At 42.8% G+C, this 19,666-nt stretch overlaps 1 protein-coding gene across 1 annotated transcript; it reads left to right on the forward strand.

Annotated features, from left to right (window-relative positions):
- Positions 1 to 1,783: 1,783 nt before the first annotated feature.
- On the forward strand, positions 1,784 to 19,251 carry LOC127617615 (protein LBH-like). Its single transcript, XM_052089611.1, has 3 exons — positions 1,784 to 2,051; positions 13,980 to 14,082; positions 16,850 to 19,251. The coding sequence occupies exons 2-3, from the start codon at positions 14,005 to 14,007 to the stop codon at positions 17,039 to 17,041; spliced, it is 270 nt and encodes an 89-aa protein (XP_051945571.1). The 5' UTR covers positions 1,784 to 2,051; positions 13,980 to 14,004; the 3' UTR covers positions 17,042 to 19,251.
- The last annotated feature ends 415 nt before the right edge of the window (positions 19,252 to 19,666 follow it).

Consider the following 19,666-nt stretch of genomic DNA (forward strand, 5'->3'; position numbering starts at 1 on the left):
TGAGGCCGTTGTGAAGAAGGCTCACCAGCGCCTCTTCTTCCTGAGACGGCTGAGGAAGTTTGGAATGAACCACCACATCCTCACACGGTTCTACACCAGCACTGTAGAGAGCATCCTGACTGGCTGCATCACCGCCTGGTACGGCAATAGCACCGCGCACAACTGCAAAGCCCTGCAAAGGGTGGTGCGAACTGCCAGGAACATCATCGGAGGTGAGCTTCCCTCCCTCCAGGACATATACACCAGGCGGTGTGTGAAAAAAGCTCGGAGGATCATCAGAGACTCCAGCCATCCGAGTCATGGGCTGTTCTCACTGCTACCATCAGGCAGGCGGTATCGCAGCATCAGGACCCGCACCAGCCGACTACATGATAGCTTTTTCCCCAAGCAATCAGACTGTTGAACTCTTGATCTATCAGGATCAATAATTAGCACTGCACTTTATTAATCTATAATCTCACACTGGACTGTCAACATATTCTCCTCAATACAACTGCTATATATATATATATATATACACATATATATTTCATATACTCCCACTTATTGTATTGTATTGTATATTCTGTTCTATATTCTGCATTGTATATAATTATTGTGTTGTGTAAGTATGTGTACATCTGATTTGTAAATTGTTTTGTGTAAGTATGTGTACATTTGATATGTAAATTGTTTTGTGTAAGTATGTTGTTTATTGTAATTGGTATATGTCTCGTCACTGTCATGACTGCTATGTTGCTCGGAACTGCACACAAGAATTTCACCTACTGTTGCACTTGTGTACATGGTAGTGTGACAATAAAGTGATTTGATTTTTGATTTGATTTGCATAATCATTTAAGATATCTGTAAAGGAATATTGATTTAAAATATCTCTTTTAAAATTCTTCCCAGTCAGGTGGATATCTAGAAATATAATTTGCCTAGTCGAAATTTAATTATGATATCTTTGAAGATTATGACTAGTCAAAACTATATTCAATATATCTTTAATCTGACTAGTCATTATTCAATTACAGATATCAACAATTGATTATATTACTAGTAACATCTTAATTAGAGCTATCTTAAATGAACATTTGTACTAGTAATAAATCCATTGTAGATATTTGAACATAATTATGATGGTGAAATGTGAATATTAAATGTTAAAAGCGCCTGTCATATATAAGTCTCGTGAGAGTGAGGCAATAACAAGCATGATGGAAAACGACTTGTTGACGACGCACATTAATGCTCACTGACTTAAAAACAACTGTGATGAAAAACAAATAATAATAAAAAAAACGCCCTGAAAACATGTTAAGTTTTAAAAGAACTAAATGTATGTAAAATATATGTGGAATTATTATGGTGACTATTTATAAATACCTCTTGTTCGTATGGCACTGATAAAAAAATATTATGTGATGCTTCGTTCTCTTCTAAAATGTTGTATTTTTTTAATCTGTCATTTTATATTTGATGTGTATAAATCATATGTGAATATTCCCAACACTCGATCTCTGTAAGGGATATGTGATTTTATCTCAAATACGTGTCTTTATTAAACTAAACAATGGATGGAAAGACACGTCTTTTCATTATATTTATTTTCATTTAAAAGCAACATACTTTAAACGATATCTACTTTATCAGCAGCAGCGCATGAATGTGAATCTCGCGATATTTGCGTTGATCTCGCAGGTGTTTGAGACGAGAAGTGAGAATTGTCCGACTTGACGGCTCTTATTTCACTCCTCACCTGACTGCAGACTCTTCTCTCGTGTACTCTCGTTTGGACGAGCCTATTTATGACGATGTTATTCTAGAATTTGGAGTCTGGTCCGCTATGGGCGTGTCTACCGGCCACGCCTTCTCTATAAAGTCAGCCTACAGCGACTCATGAAGTAGTTCAAGCACCTGGTGGGAACGCGTAATCTTACTGGAATATTTCGGACGATAAATCTTCAAGTTTTCCTTTGTGAGGTTTATGTGCAGAGACTTCAGGCCCTCATCGACTGGAAAGAAAGTCGTTGGTCGTTTCTTGAGAAGCTTCATGTCTGTAACTGGTGAGATTCTGACGATCCTCTTTTCAACTTTCATTTGTTCCAGAGTAAACGAAGATATTATTGTTCATGCATTTTTGCGCAACGATTAACACAAACTACGAGTGTCAGAAGAATGTGTTTTAAAGATCCTTTAAAAAAAAAAAAAAAAAAAAAAAGCACTTTTATGTGCGTGATATTGATATATCGGATACTGATTTCTTACAGAGATTGACATAGTCTGTCTGTCTCTACTGGATAGTGTCTGTCTGTCTGTCTCTGTACAGTATCTGTCTGTCTGCCTGCCTGTCTTCTGTTCAGTGTCTATCTATATGTCTGTCTGTCTGTCTCTACTGGACAGTGTCTGTCTGTCTGTGTCTACTGTACAGTATTTGTCTGTCTGTCTGTCTCTACTGGATAGTGTCTGTCTGTCTCTGTACAGTATATGTCTGTCTGTCTGTCTCTAGTGGACAGTGTCTGTTTCTGTCTGTCTGTCTACTGTGCAGTGTCTATCTACATGTCTGTCTGTCTCTGTACTGTATCTGTCTGTCTGTCTCTGTACAGTATCTGTTTGTCTGCCTGCCTGTCTCTAGTGGACAGTGTCTGTCTGTCTCTGTACAGTATGCTGTCTGTCTGTCTCTGTACAGTGTCTGTCTGTCTGTGTCTACTGTACAGTATCTATCTATATGTCTGTCTGTCTCTACTGGACAGTGTCTGTCTCTCTGTCTGTCTGTGTCTACTGTACAGTATCTGTCTGTCTCTGTACAGTATCTGTCTGTCTGTCTGTCTGTATCTACTGTACAGTGTCTATCTGTGTGTCTCCCTGTCTGTCTTCTGTACAGTGTCTATCTATATGTCTGTCTGCCTGTCTGTGTCTACTGTTCAGTAACTGTCTGTCTGATTAGTGATTAGGTTCAGCACTACATGGTCAATCGGAGTGACTTGATTTGCCTCAAGCATCAAATGTTTTGTTCCATCAAGAGAAAATCAATGTTTTGATCAATGTCAGTACATGAGCTGTTCCTCAGAGCTCTCCACTCACAATGCATTTGACAGTTTAGCCTAAATTCCAGTTGTACCTCTAAATATACAGAAAGAGTGTATTTACCCTCCGTCTATTGTACTGAAATACTGACGTTTTTAAACTGTATTGTGGTCACTTGAGTATTTCTGGTCTGTTGAATCATACACACACATCTGTCTCTGGATATTCCACAGCTAACATCCTTCAAATGTCCGATTACACATGCACATGACTATGTTTATAGTTGTAGAAGTTCAGGAGTACTTGTGATGTGAACATTCACTCTGAACGAGGTCACTCAGTGGATTTTGTCACCTCATCATTATGTTGTCACTGTCTAGTCGTCCCTACGTTTGGCATCGGGGCGTTTGGCCAGAGTTTGTGGAAAGGTTATTGCAGCATGCTAAGATTGAGACTAATGATGAAGATCTGATTGACACTCTGTTGAATTGATTCATATTCAAACACCACTCGTGTGTGATCGTGTCATGTAAGCAATAGAAATGTGTTTAAACTTGAGTTGGATTTGTCGGTTCATGGCTGATTTCTCTGAAAGCATTAACAGTGTTCTGTAGCTTTGAGACATCTTGATTTCTGTGGAACACGATGAGGCCATATATTGTGTCAGTTTGGCCGGGATTATATTGGCAGTGATGGATGATGGGGAGGTTGACTTTTAACACGTCTTTTGTGTTTTATTAGTCTAATGTTGTGTTATTCTTCCTGCAGGATGTTTACTTATTCTCCAAGCTAAACTATTGCTGCCAACTCTTGAGTGTTTATCTGTTTCACCGTTTATTTTATGTAGATCCCAAAGTATCAGACATCGGAGCTCTTTAAAGGAAACGTCCCGGCGTTACATCTTAAATGCAGTAAAATTGCTTTATTAAAGTTCAAATAATACAGAAGCAGCTCATTTTAATAACTATAAACTCTAATTATAAACTCTAATTTCTCTGTGTGGTCGGTGCTTCTCTATGAGTCGTGTGAATGTCCCGATCTCAGGGGGAGAGATTGAAACTGCACCGGCTGAGAGAGACTCTGTCACGGGACGCTCGTCCCTCCAGCGCACACGCTTAATGCAGCTCGATTACAACTTATTTCATCATAATATATATATATATATATATATATATATATATATATATATATATATATATATATATATAGTGTGTCACTGTGCATTTCTTATCATGAAGAAAAGTTGCACATTAGTTTGGAAATTGTTTTTTTATTAATTCTATTGTTTGCTTGTTTATTTAGGTTTTGTGTTTTTAGTACTTGGTAAAAACTTAAATTAAAAGTTGCAAAAGTTGAAGTAAATCTTATATAAGTGTTCAAAAATACTTTAAGCACATTGTTCAGTTTTGTTATAATTCTAAAATAATATATTTAAATGAAAGTGTTGCTCAATGGCATATTTCTGTTCTTAGTTCTGCTGCTGATGTTTTGTTAATAAAAGAGTGTTGCTTAATAACCTGTTTTTGCTTTGGTACCGAAAATAGTATCGAGTACCGTGAAATTTCACTGGTATTGGTACCGACTGCTGATATTCTGTTACCGTGACAACACTAGTTTGAACCGGAGCTGCTTTAAGCACTTGAGGGTTGTTACTGCTGCGCTCTGTTTAAATGGGAATTTAGTTTGATGTTTTATTGCTTTTTACATTGAATATGAATTGGATACCAGTTCTGGTTTATCAGTCCTACAATAATTTAGGAAGCACCCTCTTCAGGTTAGGCGTTATCTTCCATGTGTGTATGGAGGCTTTATTTATAATAAGTGATCATTTACAACATGTTTGTGCTGCGGTTGAGTAACTAGAGTTACAGCGTTATACCGGTTTCACGATATTCCACGGTATGAAAATCAGCTGTTATCGTACCATGTACATTTGCTTATCTATGGTATTGTGAAAAAAATGCAACCGGATGGAGAATCTCACGTGTGTCGTGTAAAATGGGCACCACATGCCAACATGAAAACATCATCCCATTGTTTAAGTACGGTGGAGGGAGCATCATGATTTGGGGTTGCTTTGCCGCTTCAGGGCCTGAACCGCATGCCATCATCGAGGGAAAAATGAATTCCCAAATTCTGAATTGTCAATCAACCGTTCATATATCTGAGCTGAAGCAGTTCTGTACAGAAGAATGATCCGATATTCCTTCTGAACCGTGCAGGTCTGATCCGCAGAAAGACTTTGAGGATTTTATTATTAAAGTAGGATCGATCAGTTATTAAATCCAAATGTTCACTTCGTTTTTCCACAGCACTGTGAATGTTTAATGGACGTGTTCAATAAAGACGTGAAAGATTATAATAGTGTGTGTGTTATTGGCTTAAACACATTGTGCTTGTCTATACTTGTGACTTTGATGTCCACATTTTAAAACCAGCTATTATAAAGGGTTCACATACTTTCTCTTGCCACTGTACAGTATATATTACTTTAACTTCCTCTAAAGTTATGTTCAACTAAATGTTTCATTTTAAAATATATCGAGTCAAATGTAATACAGCACTATACATCAGTTATTATTATTTTAATGGATTCGCAATTCAACAAAGTATGTAAATACATGAATAGGGTACTATACTGTCATTTTAAGGTAGTATTTTTACAATATGAGTTCCTGCGCTCATCTCCTCTTCAGTGATTATAAAGGGTGCGCTCTTGTCACATTGCTCAATTTCTGGGTATAATTTTACATTAAATCGATCGACATTAATTTGAATAGTTTTTGTTTTTCAGGTTACTAAGAGGGTGAATTTGAAGCTGATTTACTGATGTATAAAGCAGATATAAAGTAGTTCATCTCAACAGCTCTATTTTGGGTGTGTTGTTACATGAAGGTTATGGCATGCAGAGGCCCAAATACTTTATTTAATGCAAATTGTATTAATCTACATTAATAGTTGCGATTACAATATAACACTTTATCGCAGGCCGGCTCTGATTAGTAGTGTTATCAAACTTCTGCATATACTTCTGCCAATATACAATCGGCAGTTTTGATTAATCAATTAAACTCTTTTAGTTCTTCACTATTTGTGTCATCTGTAATTTAATATACAGTTGTATTGGATTGAGATGATGATGAAGGCAGAAAATAAGGAGCTGTTCTAACTCAAGTGTGTATTTCTGCATTATTCTGTGTGTAAACAGCCAAAACACTAATTATATGCTTCATCAATAACGGTTAGGCAATGTCATTTCTGGATTCAGTATTTATTACATTATTGTAACATCAGAGTATGTGATTTCTTATAAATGAGAGGATTACTGTACGCTTGCTCTTGAGTATAATATAATAATGCAGAATTATTTTGGCATACATTTGACGTTCCGTGCTGAAATTTAAATCGTCAAATTAATTAATAAATACTCTCCTGCCTAATGAGTAACTACTTGCCTGAATAACACAAAATATTAATTTCAAAGACTTTATGTGCATATAGGCAATATATTACCAACTCATACCAGGTTATATTGAATTAGCTGACAAATTTGAACTGTTCCATTTCATAATGAAAGATGATTATTTACTGAATATACGGTCAAATGTACGGTCCAATATACGGTCCGTACGGTTCCAATATACGGTGAAATATACATTCCAATATACGGTCCAATGTACGGTTCCAATATACGGTCCAATATACGGTTCCAATATGCGGTTCAATATGCGGTCCAATATGCGGTCCAATATATGGTGAAATATACGTTCCAATATGCGGTCCAATATACGGTGAAATATACATTCCAATATACGGTCCAATGTACGGTCCAATGTACGGTTCCAATATACGGTCCAATATATGGTCCAATATACGGTTCCAATATGTGGTCCAATATATGTTTCCAATATATGGTTCCAATATATGGTTCCAATATACGGTCCAATATACAGTTCAATATACGGTGAAATATACAGTTCCAATATACGGTGAAATATACAGTTCCAATATACGGTGAAATATGAAGTTCCAATATACGGTTCCAATATGCGTTCCAATATGCGGTTCAATATGCGGTCCAATATACGGTGAAATATACAGTTCCAATATACGGTCCAATATACGGTGAAATATACAGTTCCAATATACGGTGAAATATACAGTTCCAATATACGGTCCAATATACGGTTCCAATATGCGGTTCAATATACAGTCCAATATACGGTGAAATATACAGTTCCAATATACGGTTCAATATACAGTTCCAATATATGTTTCCAATATATGGTTCCAATATATGATCCAATATACGGTGAAATATACAGTTCCAATATACGGTGAAATATACAGTTCCAATATACGGTTCCAATATGCGGTCCAATATACGGTTCAATATACGGTCCAATATGCGGTCTAATATACGGTGAAATATACAGTTCCAATATACGGTGAAATATACAGTTCCAATATACGGTCCGGTATACGGTTCAATATAGCGGTCCAATATACGGTGAAATATACGTTCCAATATACGGTTCCAATATGCGGTTCCAATATGCGGTTCAATATACGGTGAAATATACAGTTCCAATATACGGTTCAATATACGGTCCAATATACGGTGAAATATACAGTTCCAACATATGGTTCCAATATACGGTCCAATATATGGTTCAATATACGGTGAAATATACAGTTCCAATATACAGTGAAATATACAGTTCCAATATATGGTGAAATATACAGTTCCAATATACGGTCCAATATACAGTTCCAATATAGGCCTATGGTGAAATATACAGTTCCAATATACGGTCCAATCGTCGTGTGTTTGGAAAGTTTGTGAGTAGAATACAAAACATATTGTTTCATTCACATATCAAATTCATATCAAGTAAAAGCCTTTTTTTGGTCACGTTTCACTTGTAACTTCATGAAACACAAACAAATGGCAAATGCTCCCGATTGAGACATTTTTTTTTAATGTTCACGAGTCCAAACATAATGTGATTTTATCGCAGACATCCTTATTATTGTCCTGGGTGGGCGGTCTTTGGTTAAAGTGGACCAATCACAGCGGTTGTGGTCTGTGTCGACGCAGTCCCATGTTTGAAGCGGTTCGATGCAGAAGTATAAATCAGCATTAAGGCAGCATCATAACTTCATGAAAACTCTGAAGTAAAAGGAGAGTTCTCTGTATATTAATGGTTAATCCAGATGTTATTGTGTAAGAAATAATTGCATGTAGTTGGCACAGTAAACACTCATCATGATGAGACATTGTGTGATGTACAGTGAGGAACAGATTCATTTACACTAATGTGTCAATCACAAGACGCATGAAACTGTAAATATTTGAGTTCTTATCACCAGTTTTGTGACCTGAATCTGAGGGTAAATCAATTAACGGGAAGTTAAACCCATTAACATGTTTTAATCCACAGCACGCTCTTCTCACCGGTTCAACACTGGCAAACGGTTGGTGAAGAACGGGTAACATTGATTGCAACAGAGTCTGATGTTAGCATGTAGCGACATGCACAGAAAATAAAACACTGAAAAGAAAGAATCTGTTTTCATTGAATGGAGGGTAGAGATACACTACTTCAGTTAGACTGCTGAAGAGAATGCAGCTTTTCCTGTGAAGGACACACGCATGTGATGCTAGTTTAGAATTAGCACAGAACGAGGGATCTTAAAAACATAGTTTTGGAATAGCCTTCATTTGAATTGTACAGGTCCTGGTTGAGATTTTAAACAGCATTGACGTATCATGATGTTCTTAAAGATCCGGATCTGCATCCGCTGTAGATTCTCCTGTCAGAGCCGACTGAACTCAATCTGTACAATCCTGTGTGTGTGAGCTTCATGTAAAACCTTTATAATGTAACTCCTCCTGCTTTGCTTTTGTTTGGTTCCACTTGTTGTTGTTGTTGTTGTTGTTTTTCTCTCATTCTTTATCATAGTTTTGGGATCATTGTATATTATCCGTACTCATATTTAAATGTTCTTCTGAGGTCATTTGGGGGTTTTGGTTTGTTTTTCTGACCTTGGTCTGATTTATATTTACATTTATGCATTTATCAGATGCTTTTATCCAAAGAGACTTACAGTGCAATTATTACAGGGACAATCCCCCCAGAGCAACCTGGAGTTAAGTGTCTTACTCAAGGACACAATGGTGGTGACTGTGGGGATCAAACCAGCAACCTTCTGATTACATGTTATGTGCTTTAGCCCACTACACCACCACTCTATGGTCTGATGGTCAGACACCTCTGGCCTGTGTCTTTGTGTGATTCCTCTAATAGAGAGCTTTAAAAAATAGTGTGAGAAAAAGTCCCGCCATCCTAACTTTATCATCTAGGTTTGAAACTGAAGCCAATGGAAAGTTTCATTGCTGGTGTCTGCAGGCAGTATATGCACTGTACACGCTTCATGCACACCCACAATTCACTCTCAGTATGACTCTGACCCACTGTCACACACACTCACTCTCACGCACTCACACACACGCACTCACTCACACACACTCACACACACACACACTCACTCACTCACTCACACTCTCTCACACACAAACACACACATTCACACACACACACTCACACAAAAACAAACAAACAAACAACCGCCATTCGCCACTAAGTGGCGGTGACGTCACCACGACGCTTGTGCCAGGCTATGTGCACGTTAAGGCCACGTGAAGTGTCGAACACCCGCTGGCAGGAGGTCACGGGACAGATCCAACCGGTGACATGGGTCGAATGACTGAGATGACTGGTTGATGCACCACCTGTGCCCCCTACTGTGCCAACTTGCTGTGCTTTAGCCACCCTGCGCCCTGCTCGTTGTTGTGAGCGTCACTCCTCTGCCCTCCGTTGTTGTTGGAGGGCGACTGCCTCCAACTGACCAGCAGCATCCTTCACAAGCCTCCTCCAAAGAGGCCGATCTTGACACTGCTGGTACCAGTCGTCGGCAAGTCCACTCAGCTCCAGATCCTCCTGTACCACATCACTCCATCTCTTCTCCAGCCCGTGCCGCGCCCGCTTAGCCCCCTCTATCCGGCCAAACAATAACTGTTTAGGCATGCGGTGGCCGGGCATGCGGGCTACATGACCCAGCCAACGCAACCTTGTCTGCCGGAGGAGCTCACCGATGGGACTTTGTCCACATCTTTCAAAGACTTGTGAGCTCCTCACACAATCCAGCCTGGTTAAACCCAGGATGGATCTTAGGCAGACCAGCCTAAATGTTTCTAGCCGGCGATGATGTTCCATTAGGGGGGTCCACGTTTCGCAAGCATAGAGAAGGGAGGGAATGACCGTGGCCGAGAATACTTGAAGCTTTGTGCGGAGCGACAAACCGGGTAGCTTCCACACAGCATTACGCAGCCGATGAAAAGATAATGCCGCTCGACTGATTTGGAGTGAGACCTCTGCTGTCAAACCGGAGCTGGTCATAAGCACACTTCCCAGGTATGGAAAACACTCCACTCTCTCCACAACTGCCCCATCACCAATTGGGAGCTGTGGGGTGTAGTGTCCGTTGGTACATAATACCCAGGAAGGTGCTTAGTTTTGGTTGGGCTGATGGTCAGGCCCCATCTCTTAGTGGCAAGCTCCAGGTTCATCAGCAGCACCTCCAACTCCTCCTCTGAGTGAGCAGCAATCACCAGATCATCAGCATACATAATGTGGTTGACCAATAGGGAGCCATCCCTTGACCGCACCGGGCATCGATCAACCTCCCATTATATCTGTACCAGATGGAAATTCCTCCAGTACAGCCATCGAAGGCTTCACGAACCACATGGTCAAAATAGATATTAAATAATGTGGGGGCCAGAGGACATCCCTGTCGCACTCCAAGGTGAACAGGGAATGGCTCCGACCCCCGACCACGTAGTTTTACCCGGGCCTGCTCGCCATCATGAAGGTCCTTAATGATCGCGAGCAGCGGGTCTGGGACTCCGAAAGCACGAAGAACAACCCAGAGCCCAGGCCTACTGATGGTATCATAGGCCTTGACCAGGTCAATAAAGCAGAGATGTGGGTCTTGCTGGAATTCCCTACACCTCTGCTGTAGCAGACGGACAGAGAATATGGAATCTGTGCAAGACCGCCCCTTCCTGAAACCACACTGGGGCTCCGCAAGTCTCTCCTCAGCGTGCCTGGCAAGGCGATGTTGAATAATCCTTGCCAGGACCTTTCCTGGCACACTGAGGAGTGAGATGCCCCTATAGTTATTACAATCTGAGCGGTCCCCCTTTTTAAAGAGAGCGACCACCAGGGCATCCTTCCAATCCTGCGGAACCCGCCCAGTGGTCCAGACTGTTGTTATGATGTCATGTAGGGCAGTCTGTGCACAAACACCACCCTCCCTCAGCATTTCACTGGGGAGATCATCTCTGCCCGGTGCCTTTCCTGGCCTCAGGCTCTGGATTGCCTTCAGTACTTCCTCTAAAGATGGTACCTCAGCCAGCCACCCACAAGGAGTGACTTCTTCCTTCAATATTTGTGGCACCGCAGCCCCAGCAGGGTCATCCCCACTTTGTCCCACAATGTTTTCCAGGCTCAGGGACTTCCCCTCCCCCAGGACCTCACAGAAATGCTCAGCAAATCTGTAAACCTGTTTCTGGGGGTCGGAGATTGGATCACCATTCTTTCCCCTAATGATGGTAATAGGTGTGGCGCTGCAAGTAACTTTTTTGATAGAATTAAAGAGTGATTTGTTATCGTGGGCCACTGAGGCAGACTCCATCTCCTCAGCAACCCGCGACCACCAACCATCCTTGTAGCGCCTCACGGCTCTCCGAACCTCCGAGCGAAGGCTGCGGTAATCCTCCTCATTCTCTGACGTGGGATGATGTAGACGATGAGAGTGGGCCTGTCGCTTTTTCTCAGCCAGCCTGAACACCTCCTCTGTCAGCCAGGGTTTCTGAGGAGGTCTGGACCGTGTGCCCAAAACTGCCATTGCAGTTACATGAGCCACAGCCCTAAACCTCGCCCATTTCCCCTCGACATCCAGAGGAGTGGGGGACAATGCCAACTCCAGCTGCAAGCGATGCTGAAATTCTCGCTTGCAACTTTCATCAGCTAGCCTAGACCAGGCCACTATGGGTTTGAAAGGGGCCCTGGGTTTACACCCACCACCGGAGTGGAAGAATGGCAGGCGCATCTTACAGATGACAAGTCGATGGTCAGTGGGAATATCAGCTCCACGGTAGGTCCTGGTGTCAAGGACATGGGCCCGTATCCGCTGTTCCGTCACTATGTAGTCCAGCAGATGTTCTTGCTTGGACCCGGCATGCATCCATGATGTTGTGTGGATGCGCCGATGACGGAACAGTGTGTTGGTAATTACAAGCCCATGGGCTGCACAAAAATCTAGCAGCCTCCTGCCGTTGTTATTGAGCTGATCAGGCCCATGTCTTCCAATCACTCCTGACCAGGTGCTAGCATCATGACCAACTCGGGCATTGAAATCACCCAACATGATGATTCTATCCCAAGGGGCCACTTTAGCCAACACCTGTGACAGGAGGTCATAGAAGGCATCTGACTCATCGGTCTTTCCCACATCCCTCCACGGATGTTCGTCTTCGGTGGGGGCATAAATAACCACGACCACCACTCCTCGCCTCTGGTTGATGGGAAGGCGAACCCAAAGTAACCTGGGGCTCACAGCTTCCCACACCTCGCCGCCATGCTCCCACGCTGCCTTCATTCTCTTGTTCAGAAGAAGAGCCACTCCCTGTTGTTTGGCAGTCGCCTGCCCCGAGTAGAGGACAGTCCACCCCTCATAGTGGCAAGAGCCAGAGCCGGTCCACCGGACCTCCTGAACACCACAGAGATCCAGGCGGTACCGGTCCAGCTCCCGACAGAGGAGTGGCAGCCTCTCCTCCGCTGTGAGTGTTCGAACATTCCACGTGGCCATCCGTGAGTGGCTTTTTGTTGTTTCTGGAGGAGCCCCGAGGGTGAGGATTCAGTCTCCTGGCTCTGCCTGATGGAGTTTGGCCAGGAGACGTCATAGACGCCTGTCCCCCCAGGGCCTCCGGCACTAGCTTAATTATATCTCGTGGTTTAGTGGTAATGAGATTGAGGGTAGAGGGGTTACCAGCCCCTCGCACCCGTCCAGAGCCCCCATTTGGCCGCTGTAAAGCACCATGACAGAAAGGGGAAGGAACAGTCTTTATTGGCCCTCCCCTCATGGCGCTGCCTACAACGTTGCCCGTCCGGCACCATACGGAGGTAGGGGGTTGTTTAGCCAGACACTCTCTCACACACATTCACACACACACACACTCTCACACTCAAACACACTCTCACACTCACTCACACTCACTCACACTCACACACTCACTCTCTCACACACACACACAGACTCACACACTCACACACACACTCACTCACACTCTCTCACACACGCACACACACACACACTCACACTCTCTCACACACATTCACACACACACTCTCACACTCACACACACACACACACACACACACACTAACTTTCACACTCACACACACACTCTCACACACACACTCACACACACACACACTCACTCTCACACATACACACACTTGATGGTCTCGTGATTTGTCTAATTGGTCATTGGTTAAATGAACTGCTCAAGTAAAAGAGAATTTCATTTTTCATTCATAATTCATTTTGTGGGGGATTTTGGGATTATCTGATGATGATGATAAACCGTCTGACTGTTTTAGTGTGTTAGTTATTATGTAATGTGTTTCAAATTTCAGTTTATGGGGATTTCAATTATTTTTAGTGTCTTAATCGCAAACAACATCTGTAAGGTCCCAAAGCCCTGCTCAAACATCTTGAGGTGTTTTTATTTCACTTCAAACTGAAACATTGATCATGATTTGTGTAATTGACCCTTGAGGCTAGTTCTGACCGCTGCGTTGACCTTTGCACCCTGTCTTGTGTGTCCCATGCAGAACAGTATTTGTAGTGTGTCGTGAGATGACTGAAGTGATGATCAGCGCAGCACCGATGGATGACATGAGGATGAGTCCCAGCAAAGACCGACTCACCTTCCAGGTAACATCCTCATATATTGAGCCACACCATTGACAGTCATTACGCCGGCTGTGAACAACACTCAGGAGACGTGTGCAGGGGTAAAGTCCAGATCGTTATGGCCAGACAACTGAGTCAGAGCATCTCTGAAACGACGAGGCTTGTGAGGTGCCAGTGAAGGGTCCCCCGTTCATTATCAGTCAGCATGTCACTCCTCCCCGGATAATATCTGTTTACTCAAAGCCATCTTAGAAATCAAATGAGCGTCCATGAGAGTTCATAAGGATCTTAACTGAGAGCTGAATGTCCATTTTTAGATTATGACCTCCATGTTCCTCTGGATGAGTGCTCTCATTTCGCTGCTCAAGGGTCTGTTTTTATACCCTTCAATAATACTGTTTGTCTTTTGGCTCTCAAAGGGAAGTTCTTTGGATGTATTTTTGGTTACTGTTATTGTTCGTGTAGTGGCTGCAGTAAGAACAGACTGATTTGACTATGTTTAGTATGAAAGAATTCATCCCATGCTCCGATGGAGAGAGAGGTTAGATGTGTGTCTGCAGTTCTCATGGATCAGGGTCATGGAAGAGTCCTGTTACAGAACAGTCTCTCTCTTTTACGCACACAATTTCATGTTCTTTCCATTGGGCATGTTGCCCAGTTTGGGCTGTTGGTTTCTCTGCCATGTGTATGTCACTGAAAGATTGTGGGCTAAAAATACACCGATACTTCATCCAACATTTCGCTGAAATGAGACTTTTGGACACACTGTGAGTGTTTTTGGGAATATTCCTCTTCCTGGATCCGACAGAAAGATAAACAGAGAGACAAGTGAGTGAAGGAACAGAATATGTGTGTTATAAAAGAGTCAAGTCGTTTTTATTTGTATAGCGCCTTTCACAACACACACCATTTCAAAGCAGCTTTACAGAAGATAAAACTGCAATGTCTATAAAGTCGATGAATCATCATCATTGTGTAATTAGATAAAATACGATTGTTAATCATGTTTAAAAATAATTAAATAATAATTGTATTTATGACCCCAATGAGCAGCTGAAAGCGACTGAAGGAACACAAAACTCCATAAGATGTTGATTAATGGAGAAAAATAATCTAGGGGGAAACCAGACTCACTGTGGGGGCCAGTTCCCCTCTGACCAACCCCACCCTAACCCTAAACCAGACTCACTGTGGGGGCCAGTTCCCCTGTGACCAACCCCACCCTAACCCTAAACCAGACTCACTGTGGGGGGCCAGTTCCCCTCTGACTAACCCCACCCTAACCCTAAACCAGACTCGCTGTGGGGGCCAGTTCCCCTCTGACTAACCCCACCCTAACCCTAAACCAGACTCACTGTGGGGGCCAGTTCCCTCTGACTAACCCCACCTAACCTAAACCAGACTGCTGTGGGGGCCAGTTCCCTCTGACTAACCCCACCCTAACCCTAAACCAGACTCGCTGTGGGGGCCAGTTCCCCTCTGACTAACCCCACCCTAACCCTAAACCAGACTCACTGTGGGGGCCAGTTCCCCTCTGACCAACCCCACCCTAACCCTGAACCAGACTCACTGTGGGGGCCAGTTCCCCTTTGACCAACCCCACCCTAACCCTAAACCAGACTCACTGTGGGGGCCAGTTCCCCTCTGACTAACCCCACCCTAACCCTAAACCAGACTCACTGTGGGGGCCAGTTCCCCTCTGACCAACCCCACCCTAACCCTGAACCAGACTCACTGTGGGGGCCAGTTCCCTTTGACCAACCCCACCCTAACCCTAAACCAGACTCACTGTGGGGGCCAGTTCCCCTCTGACCAACCCCACCCTAACCCTAAACCAGACTCACTGTGGGGGCCAGTTCCCCTGTGACCAACCCCACCCTAACCCTAAACCAGACTCACTGTGGGGGCCAGTTCCCCTCTGACTAACCCCACCCTAACCCTAAACCAGACTCACTGTGGGGGCCAGTTCCCCTCTGACCAACCCCACCCTAACCCTAAACCAGATTCACTGTGGGGGCCAGTTCCCTCTGACCAACCCCACCCTAACCCTAAACCAGACTCACTGTGGGGGCCAGTTCCCTGTGACTAACCCCACCCTAACCCTAAACCAGACTCACTGTGGGGGCCAGTTCCCTCTGACCAACCCCACCCTAACCCTAAACCAGACTCACTGTGGGGGCCAGTTCCCCTCTGACCAACCCCACCCTAACCCTAAACCAGACTCACTGTGGGGGCCAGTTCCCCTCTGACCAACCCCACCCTAACCCTAAACCAGACTCACTGTGGGGGCGTTCCGGTGTTGGGTGACGCGCGACGGCGTTCCGGTGTTGGGTGACGCGCGATGGCGTTCCGGTGTTGGCTAACCTAGCGGCATCCTAACCTAACGGTGCATGCTTGAGGGTTGTTAATGCAACCAAATTTATATTTAAATGCATTTAAATTAAACTATCAAGCGTTATATCGAACATTTTTTATATTGTTATCGATACAGATGTACCATCGGTAAATACCGATACAGTTTGATCGCCCAGCCCTAGCTCAGAGGATATTGTTTTATAAGCTGTTCTTTTCATGCTGATGTTTTATTTGTATTAAACATGAACATAAAACTGAGATATGAGAAAGTATTTGTAGATCTTTAAATAATCCAGCAAATATCATATGATGAAAAACATGATCTGTTTTTGTTTAGAATCAGTTTAAAATATAATATAAAAGTTATAAAAATGTGAATAGGAGAGATTAATGAGCAGATCATATAGAATATATTTGTCTTTCCACCTCACAGATCTTTCCAGACCCGTCAGACTTCGATCGCTGCTGTAAATTGAAAGACCGTCTGCCGTCCATCGTGGTGGAACCGACAGACGGTGAGGTGGAGAGCGGTGAGCTGCGCTGGCCTCCGGACGAGTTCCTCGTCAGTGAAGAGGAAGAGCATGACGGAAACGTCCAGAATGAACTCAATGTTAGAGAGAATTAAACTGACTGTGTCTCACTCGCGCACGACACACACACACACACACACACACACACACACACAAACACACACACAGGTTAACAAAAGGAATAGATTGATCTCACAAACACTCACACCTTCTTGTGCATGCGTGCGCATGTGTGCAAGCGCGTGTATGTGAGTGCGCCTTTGTGTGAGTGTACGTGTGTGTGTGAGTCTGTTTGTGTGTGAGTGCTGTTGTGCGTGTGCGTCTGTATGTGTGTCTCACGGTGAGTGAGTGAGTGTGTGTGCTTGTGTGAGAGTGTGTGTGTGTGTGTGTGTGAGAGTGTGAGTGTGTGTGTGTGTGTGTGTGTGTGTGAGTGAGAGTGTGTGTGAGTGTGTGTGTGTGCGCGTGTGTGAGTGAGTGTGTGTGTGTGTGTGTGTGTGTGTGTGTGTGATTTTGAGCGTGTGCTTGTGAGTGTGTGTGTGTGTGTGTGTGTGTGTGTGTGTGTGTGTGTGTGTGATTTTGAGCGTGTGTGTGCGTGCGTGTGTGTGTGCGTGCGTGTCATCTGTTTGTCGAGTGAAGTATATTGTGAGGTCGTCGAGTATGTTTTGCTTCCAGTGTGTTTGGGAGATTTCATCAACTGATCACTGTGAGGGGTTAATAGAGGTCAGAGGGTCAATAGCAGGTCATTTGAAGGTCACATAGCCAGTTCATTTGCTTAGGAAATTATATGTTCAGCAGCTCAGTGTGTTTTACAGTCTGCTCATTCCTGCACTTTGCCTCTTCATGCTTTTGAATAATGTAGATTATGATCCAAATAGAAAGAAGTCAAATTCTCTGTAGATATTTTCACAGTTATTGTCTCCGTCTCTCTTTGATTTCCACAGCAACTCTCAGATGTGATCATGTGCTTTAGAGGAGCAGATTTAAGTGTTTACTGACCTTCACAGCGCCGCTCAATGTCACTTTGCTTTGTACTTAAACCATTTCATCTGGGAAATATCTTTAGAAAACAATGTATTGAACTAGTTGTCTTCCTGTCTAACACTGTTAACTGACGTTTGTAAAATAATGAAACCATTCAAATATCAAAAGATATTTCACAGAATGTTTGATCTTGTGTCTCCATCTGTGTCTGTCCATTTCTTTACTAGTGTGTGTACACAGAGTCAATACTGAGAGTGTGTGTGTGTGTGTGTGTGTGTGTGTGTGTGTGTGTTCTGGACTTCCTATCGGCAGCGTCTGTACGTCTCTTCATCTGTAAAATCTCAGGGAGAGTCACACAAATGAAGTTTTTTTTTTTTATCTGCATCACTGATTCTCTGTCACTGTCAGAGGTTGTAAATAAACATTTTGAAAGTGCTTTTCACATCAGCGTTCTGAGTTTATTCTGACGGTGTATTTTAAATCAGAAAAAGTCGAGCTTGTGGAGCGTGTGTGTGTGTCACTTGGTGAAAATGTTGCATCATGAAGATAAAATGTTTTTGTTGTGAGAAACAGAAAGTTTGTCTCGTTTGTTGCGTTAGAGCGTTTCATTGGCCTGACTTCCTGCTGATGTTCTGTATATATGTGCATGTATATCTGCTGTGAATGTGCACACATACTGTATTTAGTCATGCTAACCACAAGTTGCCTTCCTGCCTCTCTAGACTAACCTCGAAACGAGCACACTTCCTCTCAGAGTCAAGTCATCTTTATTTGTTGCTGCTTTTCACAACACGCAACATTTCAAAGCTGCTTCACAGAAACTCGTGCTGTAGAAAATGATGCTTGTAAAGTCATCGTGTGGTTATAATAAATAATGAGATTTTTAAGGCATGATTTTAAGTCATTAGGCTCCCCGTGAGCAAACCGAAGGAACACAAAACTCCAAAAGATGGAGAACAATCACCTCGGTAGAAACCGGACTCCCCAGTAACCCTCTGGCTAATATATATAATGGCAATATTATCTGTGTGTTATAAAAGTCTTTGTTTAGTATATGTTGGTGACAATGTTTGAAACTAAAGGATTTTCTATGATTAATGATTAAGTGTCCATTCAGTTGGCTGATTAATCTTTAGTTGGTGTTCATTTAATTTCGACACTCATGGGCAAAAAAATGGACCAACAAAATATTAACCTTTTAATGGTCTTTAAAATTGCAAAGGTAAAATCGTGATAATTATTCAAATGTTTGATATAAATTTAAACTAACACATGTCTGGGTGTACAAAAGTATCCAAAAATATCTTGTGGGATGTTTATTTTTAAAGATTAGTCATTAGTAGTTGCCACACCTGATGCGGGCCATCGAAGCTCATAAATGGAAACAGAAGTGATGGATCTAGAAGAGTCACAAGGTAAAGAGAAACTCTGCTCCAAAAAAAGCGAAATATCATGCAGCAGTTGCTGTCACAAATCCATCAGGTCAACTGTAGCTCTCCTGAAGTTTACACACTAAATCAATATTTCTCCACTATTAAGAGAATAGGTCAATGCTTTGAAACAACAGGTGATGTTGATCTGGAAGCCCCGAAGTCTCTTCATGCTCTGATGACCACCTGTTGAAGACCTCAGAAAACAAGATTGTTTCGAGAAGACCAATAACCGGGCGCCGGATGCACCAGCTATGCAGACGCTAACACTTAGCCTAGTTGTGGCGTAAATGGGCACCAAGTCAAAAT

The sequence above is a fragment of the Xyrauchen texanus genome, chromosome 24, assembly GCF_025860055.1.
Source record: "Xyrauchen texanus isolate HMW12.3.18 chromosome 24, RBS_HiC_50CHRs, whole genome shotgun sequence".
NCBI lineage: Eukaryota > Metazoa > Chordata > Actinopteri > Cypriniformes > Catostomidae > Xyrauchen > Xyrauchen texanus.